Source organism: Bos mutus, chromosome 18 (genome assembly GCF_027580195.1).
Source record: "Bos mutus isolate GX-2022 chromosome 18, NWIPB_WYAK_1.1, whole genome shotgun sequence".
NCBI classification, from domain to species: domain Eukaryota; kingdom Metazoa; phylum Chordata; class Mammalia; order Artiodactyla; family Bovidae; genus Bos; species Bos mutus.
Window position 1 is genome coordinate 4,865,777 of NC_091634.1, and position 23,138 is coordinate 4,888,914.

The following is a 23,138-nucleotide window of genomic DNA, read 5'->3' on the forward strand; positions in this document are numbered from 1 at the left end:
TTCTCTGAAGAAATATACTTTTGACATTCACGCTTCCACGTCTAAGGTGGGAGCCATGTTCTTTCCCAGCATGCAGTGTGGCGTGGCTTCTGCTCCACCAATCAGAGCTCGCCGCCCAGAGGCTTGGAACCTCCGCTGGAGAAGGCGGGAGCAGGTACTAGAGGCATTGAGACACCTCCCACGCCAGCGATGGAGGCCACTCTGGGTGCCTGGGGCAGGCTTGAGGTTGGGTGTGTGCTTCGTCCTGACAGGAAAGCACTAGGCCTTTTCTCCAGCCTTCTCTGAGATTGGGGAGCAAGCAGGGGGGACAGGGAAACTGCCTCCTCCTTTTATAAATTCCTTTCAGTTTAACCAAAGAAGCTTTCCATTACAACCAAGAGTCTTGACTGATGGTTTATTTCAGACGAGGAAGTGGCGCCCAGGGTGGTTGATCCTGTGGCCAAGTTCATAGCCAAAATTTATACCTGGGCCACATCCGAAGCTGTGTCACTCCCTGTATTTTGGTTTCCTGGCCCCATTTACGGAGAAGGCAATGGCACCCCACTCCAGTACTCTTGCCTGGAAAGTCCCATGGAGGGAGGAGCCTGGCGGGCTGCAGTCCATGGGGTCGATAAGAGTCACACACGACTGAGCGACTTGACTTTCACTTTTCACTTCCATGCATTGGAGAAGGAAATGGCAACCCACTCCAGTGTTCTTGCCTGGAGAATCCCAGGGATGGGGGAGCCTGGTGGGCTGCCGTCTCTGGGGTTGCACAGAGTCAGACACGACTGAAGTGACTTAGCAGTAGCAGCAGCCCCATTTAATACCAGACTAATTCCTCTCCTGTGGAATTTAGTTGTGTGAGAGAGGTTGATTATATTTTTCACTACCCAAATTCAGAATAAATCAAAAGGTAGCTACAGGATCCGAGAATTGGAAATCAGATGTCACTTGTATCATTTTTAGAGCAGATTTGAGAAATCAGCATTGGTCTTGCTGCCTCTTCATCCCAACATTAGACGTGGTTGTCCGACTGGTCACAGGCAGTACTGGACAAGAGCAGTCCTTTCCCTTAGGTGCAGGCAGCAGGCCAGAACACTGGGCAGGATGGCTCCAAGAGGAGAGAGAGCTGGAGGGCTGAGGGCAGATGCCCATCCCATCTGGTAAATAAGTCCTCAGCCCCTGGGAAGGGTGGAGACGAAAGGGAAGAGACTGTAAGAAGCAGAAGCTTCTCCCTGTGGAAACTTGTAAGAAGCTCCTTCCAATTCTAATACAGATCACAGCATCATCTGCCTGTGAATTCGGACAAGGTAAAGACCCAGACTTCTGTCCTAAACCTCTGCAGTTTCCCAGGTTCTTGGAGGAGACTGACTGTCAGCTTCTCAAGTTCCATTTGGTGATTGAATATAGCCAACCTCCTGCCCCTCAGTTCCCAAGTTTATGTGTTAAAACAGCGTGGCAACTTCAATCACATTCAGGGGCGGGGGTAGGGGGGGAAGCTATGACAAAAGAACCTGATGTAGAAAATCATTGAAGGAACAGAAGGAAATGTCTCACAATTGCTTTAAGCTGTATAACAGTAGGAATCTGGGTCCATTTTATAACAAGACCTGAGAGATGAGAAGGTAAGATTAGCAAACCTAAAGAAACAAATTGAGGACCATGGCAATTAATTAGAGAGTTTAACAGGTATCTGCTCCCTCTCATGCCACCTCCAAGAGAGAAGTACACTTTCCCACACGGTGGTGGCTGAGGTGTAGGTGCTAGCCCCATGACTTTGGCTTTGACGGTGTGACTTGCTTTGGCCAATGGATGGTGGCAGATGTGAGGGAACCTGAGGCTTGAAATTGGGCTAACACAGTTGGGCTTGGTCAAGAGTTGTCAGACAACTTGCGACTGAACAACTGAGGCACCTCTGCTTTTTCCTCTGGGATAGTACCCTGAGATGTCCACTGGTGCCCAAGTATGAGAGACAAAGGGGAATAGAAGCAGCCTCACCAGCCTTCACACATGCAGCTCTAAGCTGTGAACATGACCAGCCGTGGTTGCCTGTCAATCAGCAGTAGCTAAGAACATCGCATGCAACACAGACACTGGAAATAGCAAGGACTGGAAGAGACTTGGCTGGAAAATGACTTTACTGACATGTGGTAACCAGCAAATGCAGGTAGAAATGACAAGGATTAAAGCAAATAGAAGCTACAGATGTGAAGCACAAACGCATGATTGACATCCTTGAAATAGAGAACAAACTAGAATAGGATTCAACAAAATGTCCCTGAAACAGGAAAGGTAAATCTGCGTGTTTTGTTGTTTTTTTAAAGCCGAGTCCTTACAAGCACTTACAGCGCAGATTCTGGCCTGTATCATGGAAAGCAAGGGCTATGAAAACTGAGGAAACTGAGGCTCCGAGCTAGATGGGACTTTAAAGACTATGGATCTAAAGTCTAGAACCTGGACTTAGAACCTAGACTTAATGTTAGAGGGCAATTGTGCAGCAGCTGCAACAGTAAAGACACGGGCTGGGCGAAGGCCTATTAAGTGGGACTGAAGTCAGCCTGAAGCTCAAAGAAGGCAGGCGTCGAGAAAGATCGAGGAGGGACAAAAGCTACTGGCCGGGATTGGAGACAAAACCCTAGCTGGATTCCTCAGGAAATGACCCTGGAGCCAAAGCAAAAATGTGATTGGAGGAGACAGACTAGCAAATAGGCGAGGGGATAGAGAAATCCTGGAGCAGGGGGGTGGACTTAGGAACGGAGTCGCAGAGAAACGCTGCCAGTGTGCAGCGGGGCCTGCGCGTCGGGTGGCCCGGGTTTACTCTGGGAGAGACCGTTGGCACAAACCGTCCCGAGCGCTTTTGCGGCGGCGTTGCTCTGGCTGGGCGTGGCCCGCCGCAGCTGGCCGGGCGCGCACGCGCACTGCGGGGCCCAGGCGCGCGGCCTCCACACACCTGCGCACCGAGTCGCCGGCGGGAGGGCGGGGCCTCCTGCGTGCCCCCGTACCAGGGGGATTGTGGGATAGTGGCGGACGGAGCCGGGCGGCGGAGGCCCTGAAGCCGACTGCAAAGGCCCGGGACTTCGCCGCTTTGGGGAAGGGGGCGGTGGAGGAAGTGGGGCTCGGCTTCCGTCAGCCGTTGCTCAGCACTGCGGCCTGTTGGGACCGCGGAGTAGGACGCCTTTCCTGACCGGCCCTTGCTTTCCCGCGGGGCGCCAGGCCGGGTAAACCGGGGCGACTTCCCAGCGGAGGGCCTGCGCGGGCCTCGCGACCCCACCAACCTCCCTCAGCCACCTCGCCCGCGGGCCCCGGACCCCCGCCCGTCCGGCGCTGAGCCCCAAAACTCTGGAACTTGGCGCACGAGGGCCCCCCTAGGCCCGAGACGCGTGCGCGAGCCCCCGCCGCTGCCCCCCGCCCCCACGTACCGGGTCCCTGATCGGGGCCGGAGCCGCCGGTGGCGGGGCGGGGGGGGCGCCCCGATGAGCCCGGAGTGCGAGGAGCCGCCGCCCCCCCGCGCAGGTAAGCGGGCGGCCCGGGACCCTCCCCGCCCCCGAGAACACCGCCCAGGTACCCTCGAGTCTCCGCACCCCTTCTTCTTCGGACCCTTCCCCTCGTCCATGAGGGCTCCCCAGCCCTGGTGTTTCCCCCTCAGCCCCTCGATTCTCTTAGTTTCTCCTCCTCAGCCCTCTCGTCTCCTTGTCTCTCTCCTCAGGCCCACCAAGACTCCAGGTGTCTCTCCTTCAGCCCTCCAAGTCTTTTAGTCTCTCCCCTCAGCCCCCCAAGTGTCCTAGTCTTTCCCCCGCCCGACCCCAAGTCTCTTAGTCTTTCCCCCTCAGCCCCCCAAGCCTGTTAGTCTCTTCCCCTCAGTCCTCCAAGTCTCCCCCCTCAGACCCCTGAAGTCTCCCAGTCTCTCCCCCTCAGCCTCTCAAAAGTTTCCTAGTCTCTCATTCAGTCTCAGACCCAGAGTCTCTTAGTCTTTTCCCCTCGGTCCCTCAAGACTCCAGGTCTCTCCCCTTAGCCCCCCAAGTCTCTTAGTCTCTTCTTCTCAGACCCCAAGTCTCCCCGCTCAGGCCCCCCAAGTCTCCTGACCTCTCCCTCTCAGCCCTCCCAAGTTTCCTAGTCTCCCCCCTCAGCCCCCCAAGTCTCTTGGTCTCTTCCTCAGCCCCCAGATCCCCTAGGCTCCCCCCTCCAGCCCCACTTCCTTCCCCTTTCAGTCCATACCCCTGCCTCAGTGTCTCTTTCCCACCCTGGCCTCCTCTGATTCTGCGGGCTTCCCCTCTGGTTTCTTAGTCTCTCCCCCGGCCCCCCGGGGCTCCCCCTTCTCTCTGCTCCTCCCACCCTGGCCTTCCTTGGCCTTCCTCTGCCTGCCTCACCCCTCCTCCCGAGGCCTGCCTGGGGAGATCCATGGCCTCAGACTGGCACCCTGGGGCTCAGGAGACTCGAGGAGCGGGGCTTCCCCTCACCCTGCCCGGGCGCGGCCCCTGTCTGTGAGGTGAGGCCTGCTGCCGGCGCGGAGGGAACAAAGGCCGGGGGACAGTCACAATTGCCGGTGTGGTGAGGGGGCACCTCAGGGCGGTGTGGGGGCCGCCGCGGAGCGACCGGGGAGACTGGCTCCGCGGGTGGCTTTTTCTGTCGAGGAAGGATGAGTAGGAGTTGACAGATGGAAAGTGGGAAGAAGGGCCTTCCGGGTGGAAGGAACAGCACATGCAGAAACGTGAAGGTGGGAACCCAGCCCCGCAGGCTGCGGGAGAGAGGGCGGAATGCCTTGGTGGGGCTGCTTGCGGGGCCCTCGGGTCTGTCTTGTTCGGTGATGCACACACTCGGACATCCATGCTGAGGACACAGATGTTACTTACCGGTCACACCAGCCTGAAAGGCAGGAGGTTTCTGGAAGGAAGATGTGTTGTCAGGCGTGGGGCGGGCTTCAGAGTTGCAAAGAAACTTCCGTGGGCTGTAGAGAGGGTTTTCTCTGGCGGTTCTGGGGATTCCGTGTGCCATTTGTAGAAGCCTGCAGCACAGGAAGTGCTCCGGGTCAGCAGCTCTTAGGTTATAACTCAGTTTGGGATCGTCTGTTGCCTGGGTTCTCAGCCGGGGTGGGGGGGGGCAGGTGGGCGATGGTATCCCCAGGGGACCTCCACTAAGGGCAGCGGAGATGGTTTCAGTTGTTACAGCTCGGATGCTACTGGCAGGTGGCGGGTGAGAGCTGGGGTGCTGTGGGGCCGCCTCCAGGGCAGAGGACGGCCCAGTTCAGTGTGCCTGAGAGCGGCGGACAAGCCCGCTTTCCTGCACGGGTGTTAGGGACAGTGTGGCTCACCTGCTCTTTGGCTACCATGAGTGGCGTGTGCTGAGTTGTGTACTTCGATTTCCTTTTGTGTTTTTGATAGTGTTGTGGGGTTACCTACTGTTTCTCTCCATTAGGGGAGAATCTGCTGGTCTCCACCCACCCACCCAATGTTTTTTTTCCAGGATCCACGGCCAAGTGACCGTAGCAGGTCACCGGCCCCTTCGGGACTTTAACTGCAGAAGTACTCTAGCCAGGGGGCCTTGCCTTAGGCTCGGTCCTGGGAAATTGGTGTCCTGCTACAAGAGGCAGGTGCCTGAACAGGCTGGTCCTGTCACCGAGTGCTCCGAGGCCATCACAGTGTGACCACGGAAGCCGTGGAAGTGTGGAGCAGGCCTCTCACACAGTCAGGGGAGGCTTCCTGGAGGAAGTGGTGTCTGTGCTGAAGCCTGAAGGACCCAGGAGGACCGACCTAGTCAGGCTCGAAGAGCTGGAGGGAAGGCAGAGGGAGCAGCCGAGCCAGGGCAGAGCGAGGGCGCAGACGAGCAGTCAGGTGTGGCGGGAGTGTTGAGCGCCATGCGGGTTGCCGCGAGAGATGAGGTGAGAGAGGCCTGGACGCCTTGGTAGAGACGCCCGCCTTCCCTGCCTCCCCAGCTCCTGCAGGGTCCCTGGGCAGGCACAGGCCCGGGGGTGGGGACACACTCTCTTTTCCACGCTGAATCAGGGCGTCCCGAGAACACCGGTTTTGTGGATTTTCCCAGGGGCAGGGCAGTCTTTGCGAGGTGTCTCAGGAGAGACCGGGGCTCTGAGGCCGCAGAGCCTGGCGAGGCAGGATGGGAGTGCAGGCCTTCCTGACTTTGAATCTCCCTGTAACAGTCAGTCCAGCCCCCTGTTCCCCACGGGCAGTTTCAGAATCTCTTCACTGCTCTTTTCTCCTTTGAACCCCTGACTGATCCAGAAGGCACCCCTAATGGTGAGCTTTGGGGCCCCTCTGCGTCCTCAGCCGCTATCTCATTCTCTTATGTTTCTGATTGTTCCATGCCCTGGGTAGGAGCAGAGCTGCCACCCTACCTGGGCAAGTGTGGTCTGGGGCCCCTAACAGCCGCCACCACCCCCCAGCTTTCCCGAGTCCCCGGGAAAGTCCCAGTCCATGGTCGCATGAGGCCTTGGCCAGGTCCCTCTCCTTCTCTGGCCTCTGTGGCCCCTACTTCCACGTGGGTGTCCCACGGCTTACCTTGCCGAGTCTCTGGTCTCTGGTGGGTCCTGATGTTACCATGGTCCCGTTCCTGGAATTGGAAGCCCCCCACCCCCATTTCACATTTGGCTGAGAGCTGATGGATTGCGGGGAGTTAGAGGGCGATGGTCTCACTGTCCTCTGACCTGTGGGCCCTGTGAAGGCAGGGGGCTGGCTAGCCAGCAGCGGGGTCTCCACGCCTGGCTGGCAGCTCATTAGGGGCCTGTGGCCTGTGGTGGCTGAGGGCAGCGGCGGACCCAGGATAGCCTCTCCCCGGGCTGGGGTTCCTCCTGAGCCACAGGGCATCTCAGGGGGCCACCCCAGGGCCCTCCCAGCGGCCTCTTCAGGCTGGATCTCCACTTCCGGGTGCGTGGGGCTAGGGCGGATGAGAAAGTGGCGGCACGTAAAGGACCAGCCCCCGGCTCCCAGGCAGGCAGGGCCGTGTGTGGATGGACCACAGCGGCCGTGGGGGCGCTCGGTGGGGGCTGCAGCTGGGCCCTCACTGAGCCCGCGCCGGGTGGGGGCTGCCGGCTCCCGAGAGGGGCCGCTGGTGTCCAAGGCCTGAGAAGCACGCAGCGAAGCCGGAAACCTGGGGCGATGGTGCGGAGCTGGCGCAGAGAGAGGTAGTTTTCGTTCTTAATGGCTTCCTTTCTCATTTACAGTTTCCCCCTCTTCCATTTGCAGCCAGAGTCACGGTTTTCAAACGGTCGCTAAAAGCCAGTGGTATTCACTTCCGTTTTCTTGAAGTTTGCTAAAAGTTGCAAAGCACGGGGGTGGCGGGGTGAGGGGCACCCACCAGAGTATTTGAGTGAGCTCAGCCACCCGGGCGAACGGGCCATCTTCCTTAGGGCTCCTATTTTTAGCGCTGTCTCCCTGGGTAGTGGCTGCTCCTTCCCTCCTGCTCAGAAGTGTCCAGCTTTCAGCCTGGCCCCGGGGACACCTGCTGAAGGAGACCTGTCCTTTAGGACCACAGGCCTGACCCCGCTGTTCTCAGAACGTGCCCCTTCCTGACGGCTGGGCCCTGTTTCATAGACAAGGGGACAAGTGTGGTATGCCGTGTCACCGTTAGAGAGTGAAGAGGAAACCCCTCTGCTGTCCACGTCTAGGGCTTCCGGGAAGTTGACCATTAGGACCTGAGGCTAGGTGCACTGAGAGTGTGTGGCGGGGGAGAGTGTTTTTCTCTTTGGGGTGTTTTCTTTATTCTGTGCCTCCTGCATCTGCATCTTGTCCCGTGTAGAGCTTGAGAACTGACTTTGGGAGGGAAGGGTACTGACCACCCCTCAGCTGCATCTGATCCTTGCAGCCTCCTCTGACTTTCAGAGGAGGACCTGAGGTTCTGAGAGTTTAAGGGACCGCCTGGTTTCTGAAGTCCCTGGAGTCCCTACCCCACTCGCCCCCCAGCCCAAGTCAGCTTTGGGAGGGAAGTCCTGCCTGTGGTCCAGGGCGGGTGGCAGGGTTGAGGCGGAGGACGTAGCCTGTGGCATCTCATCTGTGCAGGTGCTTTGGGCGCAGTCGGTGGGCCTCAGCCCCGAGGCTGTCCTGCAGCCTGGAGGGGGCGCCGAGGCCTGCTTCTGCTGTGGCTGACGCCTGCGGGCCCCCTGCCCCTCGGCTGTCAGATGGGAACAAGAGCGGTGCTGTCCCTGGTCGTCTTGACGAGGGACACGGTGCTGTGCGGGTGCACAGGTTCTCTGCAGGCCCGTCCCCCGGCTGAGGGGGCCTGCTTAGCTCGGGGACCCCATGGGTAGTGAGGGTGGGGGGCACCTGGGCGTGTGCCCGTGTCTGCGCCTTCTCGCCCCGGCCCGGCCCGGCCCGGCCCGGCCCTGGTGGCATGTCAGCTCCGGGCTTCTTGGGCGCAGAGCAGGCCAAGGCCTGGCCCTCTCTCGGCAGCCTCAGGCAGCTTCGGTTCTGTTTGTTTTGTAACAAGTTGTGTATTTATTGTTTGCTCTGTCTTTGTTGCCGCATGGGCCTTCTCCAGCTGCAGCAAGCCGGGCTCCTCTCGTGGTGACGGGCTGCGGCCCCTCGCTGAGGAGCACAGGCTCCAGGTGAGCAGGCGCCCGTAGTTTGGGGCTCACGGCGCTGGAGGGCAGGCGCAGCAGCTCTGCGGTATGTGGGATCTAGTTCCCTGGCCGAGGATTGAACCCGTTCCCCTGCATTGGCAGGTAGATTCCTATCCACTGTACAACCAGGGATGTCCTGGTTTTGTTTGTTTTAGATAATAGGTTTTTTGTGTGTGGGGGGGGAGATGTAATTTGTGTAATGTCATATATGACATCCATTTAAACTACATGATTCAATATCTAATTTATTCACAGAATTGTGCAACCAACAGTCCCCACCATAGATTTTTTAAAGTGAGTTATAGTATCAAATAAAATTGTGTAAAATTGATTTTAGAACTTTTTTTTACAAAGAACACCCCTTTCCCAAAAGGAAACCCCAGACTTGCTAGCAGTTGTCTCCCTCCATCCTTGTCTTGCCCCTCAGCTCCTAAAAAACACTAGTCCCAGTTCTGTGTCTACAGATTTGCCTTTTCTGGATGTTTCGTTTAAATGGAAGTATGCGATATGTGGGCCCTTCCCTGGTGGCTCAGACCGTGAAGAATCAGCCTGCCAGTACAGGAGACGTGGGTTCAGTCCCTGGGTTGGGAAGATCCTCTGGAGAAGGGAATGGCAACCCACTCCAGTATTCCTGCCTGGAGAATCCCATGGACAGAGGAGCCTGGCGGGCTACAGTCCATGGGGTCGCAGTAGAGTCAGACATGACTGAGTGACAGCGCACGCGCGTGCACACTCATTCCACGTGTGGTCTTTGGTGGCTGGCTTTGTTCGTGCCACCGGGATGACCTTTTGACCTCTCTGGTCTTTTGTCCTCACAAAAATCTGCGATTAGAAAGAGGTGGTGTTCTCACCGGTGGGTGTGCCTCGTCCCTTGGGCCCGGACAGCGGCTGCCCCGTGCAGTGGTTCTGGCCCCACAAGCACCCAGCTCAGGAGACCGTCCAGGCCCGCTCTCTCTCCAAGTGAGGAGGGTGGGCCTGGGGCCCAGGCAGAAGTGGGGATGGCCCTCGTGCACTTGCGGGTTCAGGGCGCTGCCCGCCTGCCTTTGGGAGCAGTGTCCCCACTCTGATACAGGGCCTCACATTCAGCACCTGGAGCAGCCCACTCTCCTCCTCCCCTTCCCAGCCTGCCAGCCCTGGCGGTCCCCCACCCCACCCACTCTCCTCCGCTCCCCAGCCTGCCAGCCCTGGCGGTCCCCCACCCCACGCCACCTGGGCTGGTGTACGGGGGCCCGTGGGTGTGGCTGGGGGCGTCCAGGCGGGAGCAGTCCCCTCTATTGCTGCCCTGACAGGTCTGTCAGCCTCCTGCCTGAGGAGCAGTGTTCTGCCTTTCAGTCCTGGTTTCCGAGCTCGTGTCCCCCACGCGGTGCTGTCCAAGGTGGTCATGGCCGCCAGGCAGGACGGGTCTGTGGATTGTACACAGCCCGCGGGGGACGTGCGGGGTGCCTGCTCTACAGATCTGCAAGGCTGCAGTTTTGCACCCAGCCCCTCTGCAGCCGGCACCAACTGGGCCGGAGCGCACTCGCTGGCTCTGTTAGCTTTCGTTGGGGTAGCTGAGCTCCCCTGCACTCTGAGAAGGGACCTCCTGGGGCTCGGGCACCGCTCCACGGTTCAGCGGCCCTCAGACCCTGGTGCACTTCGGGTGCCTCCTGTACAGTGGGGCTGGTTGTAGGACTCATTTGAGGTGACAGCTGTGCAGCTCACGTGGTTTGCCCACTGCGTGTGTCCGCGTGTTGTGCACGTGTCCACGTGTTGTGCACGTGGCACCGCCATTCTCGCACCCGAGGCCTAGGGCTGGGGCGGTGACGGCACATGGGGCACTGCTCGGGGGCTTCACTGGGACGGAGACACACCCCGACGTGGCAGTCTTGGGGCAATGTGTGAGGCGCCAGGCCACTGGGAGTCAGGGCAGTCCAGAGGCTGTGGCCTGGGCTTGGCCCGCACAAATCGTTGGTCAAGGGGAGGCAGGTGTGAGAGCCTGGGGTGCAGACTTGGGGAGGACTGGGTGGGGGGCGCCCGGGGGGCCCTCTTGGGGCCTTCTGGGGTACCACATGCTAGGTGTGCCAGTCTGTGTTTCAGAAAAGCGTCCTGAGGGGTGGGGTGCAGGCCAGGGGGCGAGACCTGGCATGCTGGTGGCCAGGCCCCGTGGGCCTGGGGGCTCTCAGGTGCCCCCACGTCCTCCCCCTCCCCTCTCTGGGGCCGGTGTCTGCGCTGTCTCGTGAGGTCATAGCCCTTCCACTCTACCTGCAGGTGGCCAGGGCTTAGGAACCAGCCGAGTCCCGCAGGATCATTGCACATCTGGGGCCACTTTTTCCCTGTCGCTGAGAAGTTGTCCTGGGGGCCAGGGGGAGATGTGTGAGACTCCTGAGGAGGCTGGACGGGAGAGCCGGGTGTTGGCAGCCTCCTGGGGGAGCTGACGGTCAGAAGGCAGGTGCCAACCTTCAGCCGCTCGGCTCTGCCCCAGCCTTCTGCCCGGCTGGTGGGCGAGTCTAGCATCCCTCTCCCCCGCTGCTGCCCGGCCAGTGGGCGAGCTCTCCGCCGCTGCGATGGTGCCGGCAGGGTCGTCCTGGCGATGGTGCCGGCAGGGTCGTCCTGGCCTCCGGGTCTGTCTGCAGCAGCCTTGGCCTCAGGTGGTCTTCAGGAGGTGGGTGACCCGTGAGTGCTGGGCAGTGCCAGCGTGGTGCTTGGGGGTCCAGCTGACCTGGGTGTGGTTGTCTGCTGTTCCTTGGGGTGACCAGAGCCCTCACCAGGGCTGCAGGCACAGCCCCGGTGCCTGGGGGAATGGCTGGACAAGGGTGGCCTGGGAGCTGGCAGCCAGGTCAGGGCAGTTGTGCACCCAGGGGTCGAGGCTGGGGGCGGTAGAATCCCCAGAGGGGCAGCCAAGTCTGCTCATCGTGGGGCTTGGACCCTCCAGGTACTTAGCGTGTGCTCCACCTGAAATGCTCCTGAGGCCAGTGCCATGTGGGCGGGCCACAGCCACCGTCGTCCCGCGGAGGTGCTTCCCTGTCTGGTGTCACTGGGACCCGTCAGTGGCTATTCTGGGGGCCACCGCGCCCTCCCCTCCAGCTTTTCCTTGCCTGTCCTGGCACTGGGTACAGAGGTTGGGCCGTGTGTGTGTGTGCATGCGCACACAGCCTAGAGACCCTGCAGACCTCCCTCTCCCCAGCCTTGCACACAGCCTGGAGATGTCACGCATCATGGGACACTTAATTTGTTGAGCAGATACAGGTTGAAGCGAGCCTGGGGCCAGAGGTTCCAGGATCAGCCCGGGTGCAGCCCAGATCAGGGGACTGTGGACAGGCCCGGGGCGGCTCTGTGCACCGTGCTGGGGCCTTGCCCCCGGCCCCAGGCAGTGGGCAGCAAGTTGCCCGTGGAGTGCCCTGGCAGGCTGGGAGGTGGAGGGGCAGGCAGGCGGGCCCCGTGTGACAGCACTGCCTGCAGGGCGCCATGTTCTGGAAGTTTGACCTGCACACGAGCTCGCACCTCGACACGCTGCTGGAGCGGGAGGACCTGAGTCTGCCCGAGCTGCTGGACGAGGAGGACGTGCTGCAGGAGTGCAAGGTCGTCAACCGCAAGCTGCTGGACTTCCTGCTGCGGCCGCTGCACCTGCAGGCCATGGTGGCCTGGGTCACCCAGGAGCCGCCGGCCAGCGGCGAGGAGCGGCTGCGCTACAAGTGAGCCCCTGACTTGCCGTGGACCTTGTTGGCCCCGTTTCTGCGGGACTTGCCAGACCTCCCCCGACGGAGGGCTGGGAGGAGGCCCCCCAAGGACCCTCCCCCAGCAGTGAGGGGCGCGGAGGGGCATGTGTCTCATTGCCCCGCCCCACCCCTACTTTATCTCCTGGTGGTTATTCAGTTGGATTTCTCTTCCTGTCTTGGAGCACAGGAGCGTGAGTGAGGACTGTCCCTCAGCCCCACGTCCTGTCCCCAGTGCCAGGATGGTGCCCGGCCCAGAGGGTGTGGCTGTGCCCCTCCCACCAGAGGGGGTACCAGGGAGGGTGGGGGAGGCAGGCAGGCGCTCTGCAGGGCACCTCTCTGCCCTGGTCTCTGCTGCCCCTCTCCAGCCCTGCCCCACCCGTCCCAGACAGGCCTCCTGGTTCCCTGGGTCACCCTGTGCCCGGCCCCTCACACTGACGCTCACACCAGGCCTCACAGGTCCTGCCTCTGTCCCTGGAGACCTCGAGCCAGATGGGCAGTGGGTGACTCCTGCTCAGTTTGCCCTGTGTGAATTGGGGGCTCAGTGCAGAGGTGCCAGCCTTAGGGGGGCCCCCAGTGTCCACCTGTCTGTCACTGCCCCCTCATGTGTCTTCTCCCTCCTTTGCTTTGCTCACCTGGCTCTGTCCCCTGTCCACCAGCTTGAGTACATCCCACTGCTCAGTTCTGACTCCTGTGCCCACCTGGCCCTGCGCTCCCCTCCCGTCCCGAGGAACTCACTTGCCAGGGCCTGAGAGCTCACGAGGCAGAGCTGAGCAGGCTGGGGTCCCTGGGGCCTGGGTGGCACCTAGGCAGGCAGCCCTCCCATCTGGTGAAAGGTCCTCAGGGCTGGGGGGTCAGCCTGGACGGTTGGGGTCGGGGGACAGTGTTAGTAGGGGTGGAGTCCAGGCTTAGGGGGCCCGACGCTGTCTTGGGGGCAGGGGAGCTTGCATGGATCGGGACTGGGGGACAGAGCAGCCGGGTCCCCGCCACCTCCTACGCAACTCTGCTGGGTTGACAGGTACCCCAGCGTGGCCTGCGAGATCCTGACATCGGACGTGCCCCAAATCAACGACGCACTGGGCGCCGACGAGTCCCTGCTGCACCGCCTCTACGGCTTCTTGCAGAGCAGCGGCAGCCTCAACCCACTGCTGGCCAGCTTCTTCAGCAAGGTCATGGGCGTCCTCATCAACCGCAAGACTGACCAGGTGCCGGGGCGGCGCGGGCAGGGCTGGCGAGCGTGGGCTGGTGGGCCCGGGGGTCCTGTGCTCACCGACGGCCCGTGTCCTCAGCTCGTGTCCTTCCTGCGGAAGAAGGACGACTTCGTGGACCTGCTGCTGCAGCACATCGGCACCTCGGCCATCATGGACCTGCTGCTGCGCCTCCTCACCTGCGTGGAGCGGCCGCAGCTGAGGCAGGACGTGGTCAACGTGCGTGCGTGGCGTGGCCAGGCAGGGCAGGGGCGGGGCCGGGCCGGGCGGGGCGGGGCGCGGAGCCCCACCCTCTTGTCCTTCCGCAGTGGCTCAATGAGGAGAAGATCGTCCAGAGGCTCATCGAGCAGATCCACCCGTCGAAAGACGACAATGTGAGTGCCACCGCCCGAGAGCTTCAGCCCTGTGCTCTCGTAAATGAGCGATGAGAGGAGGGAGCCTTCGGAGCTGTGGGGGGGTGGGGGGGCTCCTGCTGAGAACAGGCGAGGCTTACGCTGCTGGACGGCTCCCCAGGAATCAGCTCCTCCTCCCACGAGTGCTCAGGGCTCTAAAGATGGCCCTCTGACCCGGTCCTCACTGCCGCCGTTCCCCGGGCCTCCCTCCTCCCCTCTGGGGCCTGGCGGCTCTTCCCATCTGCCTGGATCAGCCCTGGTCGTGCTTCAGAGATAATGCCAGGGGCCCCACATCTGTCCTCCTGGCCCACTGGCTGGCAGAGCAGAAGTCCACATGCATGGGTCATCACCCCAGGCACTCAGCCAGGGCCAGGCCTTGGGCAGTGAGGACCACCCTGCCTTCGTGGCAGAGGGACAAGGGGTGTCTGCTGGCAGCTAGGTGGCAGGGCTCGGCGCCGGTTTCTGAAGTACAGCAGTGCCTGGGGGGCTCTGGGGGTCTGCGTGCTGGGCTCTGGCAGCCGCTTGCTGGGTTGGACTCAGGGCTCTGCTGGTGCTTCTCTCAGTTTATCTCACAGCACCTTACCCACACCGTGAGGCTCACCCAGTGAAAACACAGAAGTGTGTTTAGTGCACACACACGGTCGTGCAGCCTTTGTGACGCTGGTTTTAGAGCGCTCGTCATCGCTCCAGAGGAGACCCAGTCCCATTAGCTGCCGCTCCCTGTTCCCCACATGTGGGCTGGGCCCCCGCAGACATGTGTCTGCTTTCCGTCCTGCTTTGCCGCTCCTGGTGGTTTCCTGTAGGTGCAACGCGTGATGCGTGCTTGCCCGTGACTGGCCCCTGGTGTTAGCCCCAGGTTGCTGTGTTCATCCCAGCTGTAGCATGTTCAGTGCTTCATCCTTTTCTAAGGCCAAGCAGTGTTTCACTGTATGGACGGACCTCAGTGGCCTGTCCAGTCACGAGTTTGTGCATGCGTGGGTCACTGCACCCCTTGGCCACTAGCTATAGATGGCGTGTGTGGGGGTTGTGTTAGGGTCTCCTCTTCAGGAAGTCGTCTTTGGTTTCCCTTTCGGCAGTCTCTCCTTTCCAGTGTCTGTGTTCTCTCCCTCCCACGTGTTTCCCGGGTCTGCGGCCCTCTGTCCTCGAGGGCAGGTACCCGCCTCCAGTGCGTGGGGCTTCCTGACACCAGGGCGGACCGGGGTCCTCAGCTCTCTCTCCCTCCCCAGCAACATTCCAACGCATCCCAGTCCCTTTGCGACATCATCCGCCTGAGCCGGGAGCAGATGATCCAAGTGCAGGACAGCCCGGAGCCTGACCAGCTGCTGGCCACCCTGGAGAAGTGGGTTGCGGGGTCGCCCAGATCGGGGGCGGGGGAGCCGTCCCGGGCCCTCCTCCCTGATGCCCCTGCACCTGCCCCAGGCAGGAGACCATCGAACAGCTCCTGAGCAACATGCTGGAGGGGGAGCGGAGCCCGTCCGTCCTCGTGAGCGGGATCCAGGTGCTGCTGACACTGCTGGAGCCCAGGAGGCCCAGGTGAGTGCCCCAGGCTCCCTCCCCAGTGTGTGTGCATGTGCACGCGTACACAGGTCGCCTGCATGGATCACACTGTCCCCCGCCATGCCTGCTGTAGGTCCGAGTCCATGACCGTGAACAACTTCTTCAGCAGCGTGGATGGGCAGCTGGAACTCCTGGCCCAGGCGACCCTGGACAGTGCCGTGTCCAATGCAGGGGCCCTGCACGCCCTTCGCCCACGTCTTGGCTGCTTCCACCAGCTCCTGCTGGAGCCGCCTGAGGTGGGCAGGGTGCTCGGGGGAAGAGGGGGCAGCCCTGGGGTCAGGGCAGAGCTGGGGCAGGAACCAAGCCCAGCCCTCCACCTGCAGCTGGAGCCACTGCGCACAACGTGGGGCAGCCTGGCCCCACCCCTGGGCAACACGCGGTTGCATGTGGTCAAGCTGCTGGCCAGCGCCCTGAGCGCCAACGATGCCGCTCTGACCCAGGAGCTCCTGGCCCTGGATGTGCCCAACACCATGCTGGTACTGGGGGCAAAGGGCCGGGGTGTAGGGGTGGGGGTGGGACGACGCCGGGAGCTCCTCAGAGCCAGCCTGTGCCCTCACCCCCAGGACCTCTTCTTCCACTACGTGTTCAACAACTTCCTGCACGCCCAAGTGGGGGTGTGCCTGAGCACGATGCTGAGCTCCGGGCCCCCTGCCGACAGCGGCTCGGACACGCCCCCCGAGAACCCTGTCGTGAAACACGTGAGCTGGGCTCCGGGATCTCGATCCCCTTTGCTCTCTGGGGGCTCTGCTCCGGGCCTCCTCCTGCCTGTCATGTGCAGCCAGACCGCTCAGGGGCAGAGTCTTGGTCTCTTCTGGAGGTCCAGAGTCTTGGGAAACAGTGTCGTGCGAGGGTGGGGACTGGTGGAGTGGTGACCTCTGGGGCAGTGGGTGTCCGGGGGGGCCAGGAAGGGTTCTCCCAGGGTGATGGCCCCAGCGCTCTTGGAGATGCCTTCCTGGGTGTGGCCCTGGCCTCAGGGCGAAGCTGGAGTGGAGGCAGGCAGGGTGGCTCTGGGGCTTGCTGTGCAGGCTGAGTGGGCCCAGAACAGGTGAGCAGGGGAGGAGTGCCGTGCTCACACCCAGTGCACGCTGCCCCATCCCCACAGCTGCTGCAGCGCTGCCGCCTGGTGGAGCGCATCCTGACCTCCTGGGAGGAGAACGACCGCGTGCAGTGAGCAGGGGGTCCTGGGCGGGGGCGGGGGCGGGGGCCGGGGCGGGCGGCAGGGGGCGGAGCGGCTGAGTTCAGCCCTGGCTTCCCTTTCTCCAGGTCCGCAGGGGGCCCTCGGAAAGGCTACATGGGCCACTTGACGAGCGTGGCCAATGCCCTGGTGCAGAACTCGGAGAAGGGGCCCAATGCAGAGCAGCTGCAGCAGCTCCTGAAGGGTGAGGGCGGGGCGCGCCTGGGGGCAGGCGGGGCACGCGGGGCGGGCGGGGCCTCCGTCCTCACATCGCCCTGCCCCTTCCGGCAGAGCTGCCGCAGGAGCAGCGGGAGCGCTGGGAGGCTTTCGTGTCGGGCCCCCTGGCGGAGACCAACAAGAAGAACACGGTAGACCTGGTGAGTCAGTCTCCTGCGCCGGTTCTCCTGCAGGCCGGGACCCGCCCCCCGCCCCGCAGCCCCAGCCTGCCCCAGGCCTCCCCGGGGGCCCCGCAGGCCCTGACCCCTGCCGGCCCATGCCCAGGTGAACACGCACCACCTGCACTCCTCCAGCGACGATGAGGACGACAGGCTCAAGGAGTTCAACTTCCCGGAGGAGGCGGTGCTGCAGCAGGTGCGGGCAGGGAGGGCAGGGGAGGGAGGCTGTGTGCAGGCCTGCCCTGACTGCCGCCCCCCGCAGGCCTTCATGGACTTCCAGATGCAGCGCATGACCTCGGCCTTCATCGACCACTTCGGCTTCAACGACGAGGAGTTCGGGGAGCAGGAGGAGAGCGTGAAGTGAGTGTGCCCCGGCCAGGCCGGGGCGCGGAGGGCTGCGAGGTGGTGAGGAGCCCCGCCCGCAGCTGCTCCCTCCCCTGAGGGCGTTGGGGGACCTGCCTTGGTGGGGGTTGTGAGCCTGTCCGCCACGTGCCAAGTCAGCCCGCGGGGGTTGTGAACATGCCTCCTGTGTCGGAGACAGCAGGTGACAGGCTGGAAGCAGTCCCGTCACAGGAGGGGCTAGACCTCAGTGCAGACACGGCGCTCTGCCGCTCCGGGCGAGAGGCGACCAGGACAAGTAGGGGCTGTTGGAAAGTGGCACAGTGTGTGGGTCGGAGCGTACACGGACAAGCTCTTCCCACGGTGTGTGTCAGTACTTAAAGCGTGTGGATTTGGTTCCTTCATCCGGGAGTGACACTTCTGGAGGCTTTCTGGAGGAGAGAGCCGAGCAGAGACTGGTGGGCATGTGTGGACGCAGAAAGGCCGGGGGTGCGAGGTGGTGGTGGGCACAGCACTTCCCGTGATCCCTGGGCTCCCTGGCCCCCACCTGGGTCCTGCCTTGGGGACCTGTGTGCCTCGAAATGAGTGTCTCACTCAGGTTACGCTCTCAAAGCCTGAAAGCCTAGCCTGCCCGGCGAAGTTGTGTCCCTTGTTTTATGAAGAGGAAACAAGGTGCAGGAGCCTTAGGCCTCCGCGTGGGGCCCCGCGGGACTGGGGGCACACGGGCGGGGCGCCTCGCCCTGCAGACGCCTGCTGACGGGGGTGCTCCAGGAATGGCTGCGGTCCACAGGCAGCCCTAGCAGGAGGTGTGTCTGCTGGAACCGGGCCCAGGAGAGAGGGTCCCTCACTGTCTCTGTGCCTCCCCCACAGCGCGCCTTTTGACAAGACAGCCAGCATCACCTTCTCCCTGAGCGCAGACGACGACAACGTGAGCTGCCCTGACCGCTGCTGGGGGTGGGGGTTTGCTGCAGGCAGGTGGCCCGCCTCACCCTCCCGCCCCGCCCCCGCAGCCCAATGCCAACCTGCTAGAGATCTGCTACAAGGACCGCATCCAGCAGTTTGACGACGACGAGGAGGAGGACGAGGAGGAGGGCCAGGGCTCTGGGGAGTCTGACGGGGAGGACGGTGCCTGGCAGGGCGGCCACCTGGCCAGGGCAGGCCGCCTGGGCCAGCCCCAGGGCGTGCGGTGAGTCCCCCCCCCGCCCCCCGCCCCACTCCCTTTCTCTCCCCTTCTGCAGGTTCCCCAGCACAGCCAGGCTGCAGGACCTGCAGGCAAAACGGAGAATGGAGTGCCTGTGTGATGTGGGGCGTTTTCAGTGTTGAGTGATAGAAACCCAATTCAGATGAGTTCAGGTTCAAAAGGAGTAACCGCTTGGTCCAGGCGTCAGTGGGGCTGTCAGGAGGCAGTCCGGAGGCGATCCTTCGGGCACAGCTTGGCCCAGTGGGGGCATCAGAGGCGGTCCTTTGGGCACGGCTTGGTCCATTGGGGCTGTGGTCTGCCTGCCCCGCCCTCTACTCCGCTCTCCCCTGCGGCAGTTCTCTCACACATGTTCTTGCCGAAAGGGCAGTGGGGTGTCCCGTCAGCTCCCTCCTGTCACGCCAGTGAAGCAGGACTTGGCGATTGTCCTCGCTCACAGTCCAGCTGCGGGCCCGTGAGCTGTGTCCAGCCCTTTGTGCGGGTGGTGGCTGGTGCAGGAGTACTGACTGACTGCTCTTGGGCAGCACAGACTTGCCAGCATGAACACCAGCTCAGGGCTTGAGCCCTGTGACGTGTGACCGGCACGGAGACGAGGAGACAGGTCGTGAATGTCGGCCGCACGGGCCTCCCTCTGTGGCACCCAGAGGGGAGAGTGCAGCCCTCCCCAGGCCCCTGCTGGCTGCCTGCTGCCCTCTGAGGGTGACGTTCTTCTGACCCTTGCCCTTTGGGTTTTTGCCTCTGTATCCCATGAGTGAGGCCTGTCCCTCAGGTAGGTGTGGTTGTGCGTCACTTGCCATCTGCTGGGTGTGCCCTTTGTGACTGCCAAGTTGCTTTGCACTTACACGTGTCATTGCCAAATCCAAGGTCGTGATTCATCCCTGTGGTTTTCTTGGTAACATCAATTCTTAACGTTTAGGTTTTTGACCTGTTATGAGCTAGTTTTTTAGGTGTGTAAGCTGGGGGTCCAGCTTTATTCTTAGGCATGGAAATACCCATGTCCCAGCTCATCAGTTGAAGAGACTCCCTGCTGGATGGTCTGTGCACCTTTGTCAGAAGTTTTTTGGCTGTTTGTGCAAGCATTTATTTTTAGCCTGTCTTTCCTGGCCCATTGGTCTGTACATCTCTATGCCAGCCCCACCCCCCCACCCCCCCCGATTGCATTGTACTGAATTCTGAAATTCAGTATTGAAATTGAAAATGTGAGCATCCAATTTGTTCTGTTTAAAATTGTTGATCATGCTGGGTTCAGTTCTTTGAAACTCTGGGTGACTGTTAATTTCGGTAGAGAAAGCCGCCTGAGCGTCTGAGAGGGACCGCCTTGAGTCTGTAGGGCGGTTGGACGGGGCTGCCGCGTTAACAGTGTCTGCTCTCTCAGTCCGTGCCTCTGGGCTGTCTTTACAAAAGTTTGTTCAGGTCTTAGTTACTTCTGACATGTTGTGTAGTTTTCCGAGTATTAACTTTCATGGTGCTTTTGTTAAATTTATTCCTAAGCAATACATTTGAATTTATTCTTAAACAATACATTTAAATTTATTCTTAAACATTTTTGATGCAATTCTGAGAGAAATGTTTTCCTCAGAGTTGTTTTGAAGTGGTTATAAGTGTATAAAAATACAAGTACACTGGTACACTGATTCTCGCAGAACTTGCTTGTTCTGACAGTCTGAGAGGGTTCGTTGGTTTCCTGCACACAAACCATGCTTGCTGCGGTCAGAGACAGTTTTGCTCCCTCCTTTCCAAGTGGGAAGAGAAAGCCCCTGCGTCACGCCCTGATCTTGGGGGCTTCGGGGCTCGCTGTTGAGTGTGGTTTGTGGGCTCTGGAGACCATCCCAGGTATCCAGGGTCAGGAAGCTCCCTGCACCCTTTCTGTGAGCATCTGGCTTGTGAGCACTGTGCGGACCGTGGGGCAGCGTCTTAACGAGCCTCTGGGTTTCCTTCGCGGTTCCCCGGTGGACACTGTGTCGAGTCTCGTGTCTGTCGGCACTTGGCCGTTAGGTTTGGGGCCCAGGAGGCTGCAGTGACGGAAGTCCAGCGAGGCTGCAGGTGGAGGAAGCGTGTGGGGTCAGCCTTCCCTGGGGATAGGTGGTGAGGGGCCCGTTCCCGCCAGGCCCCTGCAGAGGGCGCACTCTCCCTAGGCGTCCTCCCACTGCCCAGCGCCCCTCCGCCCGCCCTGCCCCTTGGATACACCACGGTGCTGGGGGCGGCGCTGGGGGCGGAACGGCCCCGCCCCGCGCATCGCTGACAGCAGGTGCTCCGTGGAGCAGGAGCCGGGGTAGCACAGACAGCGAGGAGGAGGACGACGACGACGATGAGGACGAGGACGGCCGGGCCCGCGGCAGACCCGGGCCCCCCTGCTACCCCAGTGCCGGCCGCCAGCCTCCGGGTGCGTGAGCGCGCGGCCTGGGTGCGGGCAGGGCCCTGCTGTCTGCCTCTGCGCTCATAGCTTCCTGCCTCCAGGCCCCAGCTGGACAGCTGCCTTTGACCCAGTGCCTACGGACGGCCCGGCCGGCCCCCAGGACTGCAGGGACAAGGAGCCCCGCGGGGAGCATCCAGACCTCCCGGCCCCGAGCCCGACTGGCCCTGCGGCCCCCAGCACCCTGCAGCTCAGGTGAGGCCTGAAGCAGGGCCAGGGGCCTGGGGCGCCAGCGCCCAGCCCAGCCACCCCTTGGGCTCCTCTTGTCTCCTAGGTTTCAGGATCCTGCCCCCGCCTCCGCACCTCAGGAAGCCACAGACGGCAGCAAAGCAGCGGAGCCCGCGGGTGAGCCGCCCCGCCTCAGCCCCCGTGCCTGGCCTGCCCACCCTTCCCTGCCCATCCCGCCCTCAGCCCCGGTGCCCGGCCTGTCCACCCGCCCTGAGGAAGCGCTGGTGCTTGGCTTCCTGAGTCTCACTGCAGGCCGGTCTCCGCACAGCCTCCTGCCAGGCCCTGCTCAGCGTCGGGGACCTCCAGGCCAGCCTCAGAGGGACACGCTCCGCCCCCAGCTCCTTGGACAGGTGCCGACTGCTGGGGGTGGGCCTAGAAAGCTAGCCTCTGGGGAGGTGGGGGTGGTGCTGATCACCCGCCGTCCCCACCTGCAGGGCCCTGGAGCGCAGAGCTCCCGCTCAGCCCTGGGGTGGGAGGGCTCGGTCGGATCAGAGAGGGCAGGGGCTGTGCGCTGACCTGCAGCTCCTCCCGCTGCTGGGCGGCTCCGAGGGGACATGGGATGTGAGGGCGTCTGACGGTAACCCCGTGGTCCCCTGCAGTGCAACCAGAGACCCTGCTACCTCTGTCCCGGCCCCCGGGGCCCACCAGCCCCCCCAGACCCCAGAGGGGGAGAAGAGCCCAGAGTCCTTGGGGCTTCCCCAAAGCCAGAGGTAAGCACGGTGTGGCAGCAGGGGCAGCCGGTGTTCCGTGGGAGCGCTGACCACTCGCTCATCCTTTCCCCACAGTGCCCTGGCCCTCCAGCCACTCCCGATGCCCAATGGCTCTGCCCCTGGAGGCCCAGCCGCCCCGGGCTCCCAGTGAGTGTGGGCGCCGGGGACGGAATAGGGCATAGCCGGAGGTGGGGCCGGAGGCGGGGGCTGGATGGAGGTGGGCGAGGTTGGCACTGGTTTCGGTGCTTCACAGCATCTCCGTCTCACTTCCAAGGTGACTGCTTGGTCCGGTGGTGGCGGCCACACGCTCTGTGCTCTGCGTGGACCCTGTCCGGGTGAGGGCCGGGCAGGTGCCACAGAGGCCCTGTCGCCCATAACCCACCCCGCCCCACCCACGTCCCGGCTGGAGTCCAGGAGGCTGGCGCCCGGGAGACAGTCCCCACCCCCCATTGCACTGAGGAAAGAGATTACGGAGATTTGTCTCCTAGAGTAAAAGATAGAGTGGGCTAGAAAGGAGAGCGCGCGCGAGAGACCTATATTATATATTATATATATATATATATATATATCTGAAGGGAGCAGAGTGGGCACGCGGGGAGCCAGGAAGAACGCAGGGCTGGGCGGCAGTGGCGAGGCCTTCACCCAGGCCCACTGGGGCTGCTGTGGGGGGTCCCGAGGTGACCACCACTCTCCGTCCAGCCGTGCCCCCATCCTGCGGTGCAGATGCCCACACCCACACTCGGCCTTTCAGCTCAGGTCCACCTTGGGGGGGGGGGGGGCCGAGTGGGGGTCGTGCCTGTGCCTAGCCCCCTTGCCCCGGACCCTGCACTTTGACCCAGGCTGGGAGCTCTATGACTCTCCACCCGGCTCAGCCAGCTGTGAGGGAGGGACCTGGGTTCTTGGTCCCAGGGGCCTTCCCTGGACATCCCCCCAGGACCCTGCCGCACTCACCGAGACCATCTCCCACCGAGCCCGGGCGGGGACCTGGCTGGGGTCCCACTCCTCCTCCCGAGGGTCTGGGTGCAGCCCAGCTGCCAAGTGCCCTTGTCCCAGCCCCTCTCCCCAGGCGGGCGTGAGTGTGCGCGTGTGTTCGTGCTGAGCTTCTGTTTCATATCGCAAACGTAAACAAATAAAGGACAGTTTAAGACTCGTGCTGCTCAGACTTCGAGTTCGGGGACATGGGGTCGGGGAGCCTGAGCTGGTCCCACACCGGGGCCTCCTGGGTGGGACCCTCAGAGCGTGGAATTAGGGTCCTTGGCCTCCTTGCTCCGCTGGTGGTGGGAA

The 23,138-nt window shown here is 62.1% G+C and overlaps 1 protein-coding gene and 1 long non-coding RNA gene across 6 annotated transcripts; one reads left to right on the top strand and one right to left on the bottom strand.

The window, feature by feature from the left end:
* Positions 1 to 11: 11 nt before the first annotated feature.
* On the bottom strand, positions 12 to 6,837 carry LOC138991735 (uncharacterized). The gene is made up of 3 exons (XR_011467594.1): positions 6,492 to 6,837; positions 4,833 to 4,984; positions 12 to 1,164 (listed from the first exon to the last, which is right to left on the bottom strand). It is a non-coding gene; the product is annotated as an uncharacterized lncRNA (long non-coding RNA).
* PPP6R1 (protein phosphatase 6 regulatory subunit 1) lies at positions 2,976 to 23,004 on the top strand. 5 transcript variants are annotated; one of them, XM_070387170.1, is made up of 24 exons: positions 2,976 to 3,495; positions 11,987 to 12,219; positions 13,259 to 13,445; positions 13,530 to 13,667; positions 13,757 to 13,822; positions 15,067 to 15,179; positions 15,260 to 15,373; positions 15,471 to 15,633; positions 15,721 to 15,873; positions 15,961 to 16,095; positions 16,500 to 16,564; positions 16,661 to 16,776; positions 16,863 to 16,948; positions 17,073 to 17,162; positions 17,229 to 17,326; positions 18,176 to 18,233; positions 18,316 to 18,491; positions 20,768 to 20,886; positions 20,961 to 21,111; positions 21,191 to 21,261; positions 21,413 to 21,494; positions 21,744 to 21,854; positions 21,930 to 22,001; positions 22,129 to 23,004. In XM_070387170.1, the coding sequence occupies exons 2-24, from the start codon at positions 11,993 to 11,995 to the stop codon at positions 22,130 to 22,132; spliced, it is 2,595 nt and encodes an 864-aa protein (XP_070243271.1). In that variant the 5' UTR covers positions 2,976 to 3,495; positions 11,987 to 11,992; the 3' UTR covers positions 22,133 to 23,004. The 5 variants fall into 5 exon arrangements, with proteins under 5 accessions (XP_070243271.1, XP_070243274.1, XP_070243270.1 ...); XM_070387168.1 differs by lacking the exon at positions 2,976 to 3,495 and adding an exon at positions 5,145 to 5,857; XM_070387171.1 differs by lacking the exon at positions 2,976 to 3,495 and adding an exon at positions 6,829 to 7,114.
* The last annotated feature ends 134 nt before the right edge of the window (positions 23,005 to 23,138 follow it).

What these genes read in the sequence shown, in the direction of transcription:
- PPP6R1 (XM_070387169.1), top strand. Translation starts at nt 5,834, where the DNA reads ATGCGGGTTGCCGCGAGAGATGAG. An exon ending in AGGAGGCGGTGCTGCAGCAG is followed by an intron (nt 17,163 to 17,228) that starts GTGCGGGCAGGG and finishes CGCCCCCCGCAG; the next exon opens with GCCTTCATGGACTTCCAGAT. An exon ending in CCCAGCACCCTGCAGCTCAG is followed by an intron (nt 21,112 to 21,190) that starts GTGAGGCCTGAA and finishes CTTGTCTCCTAG; the next exon opens with GTTTCAGGATCCTGCCCCCG.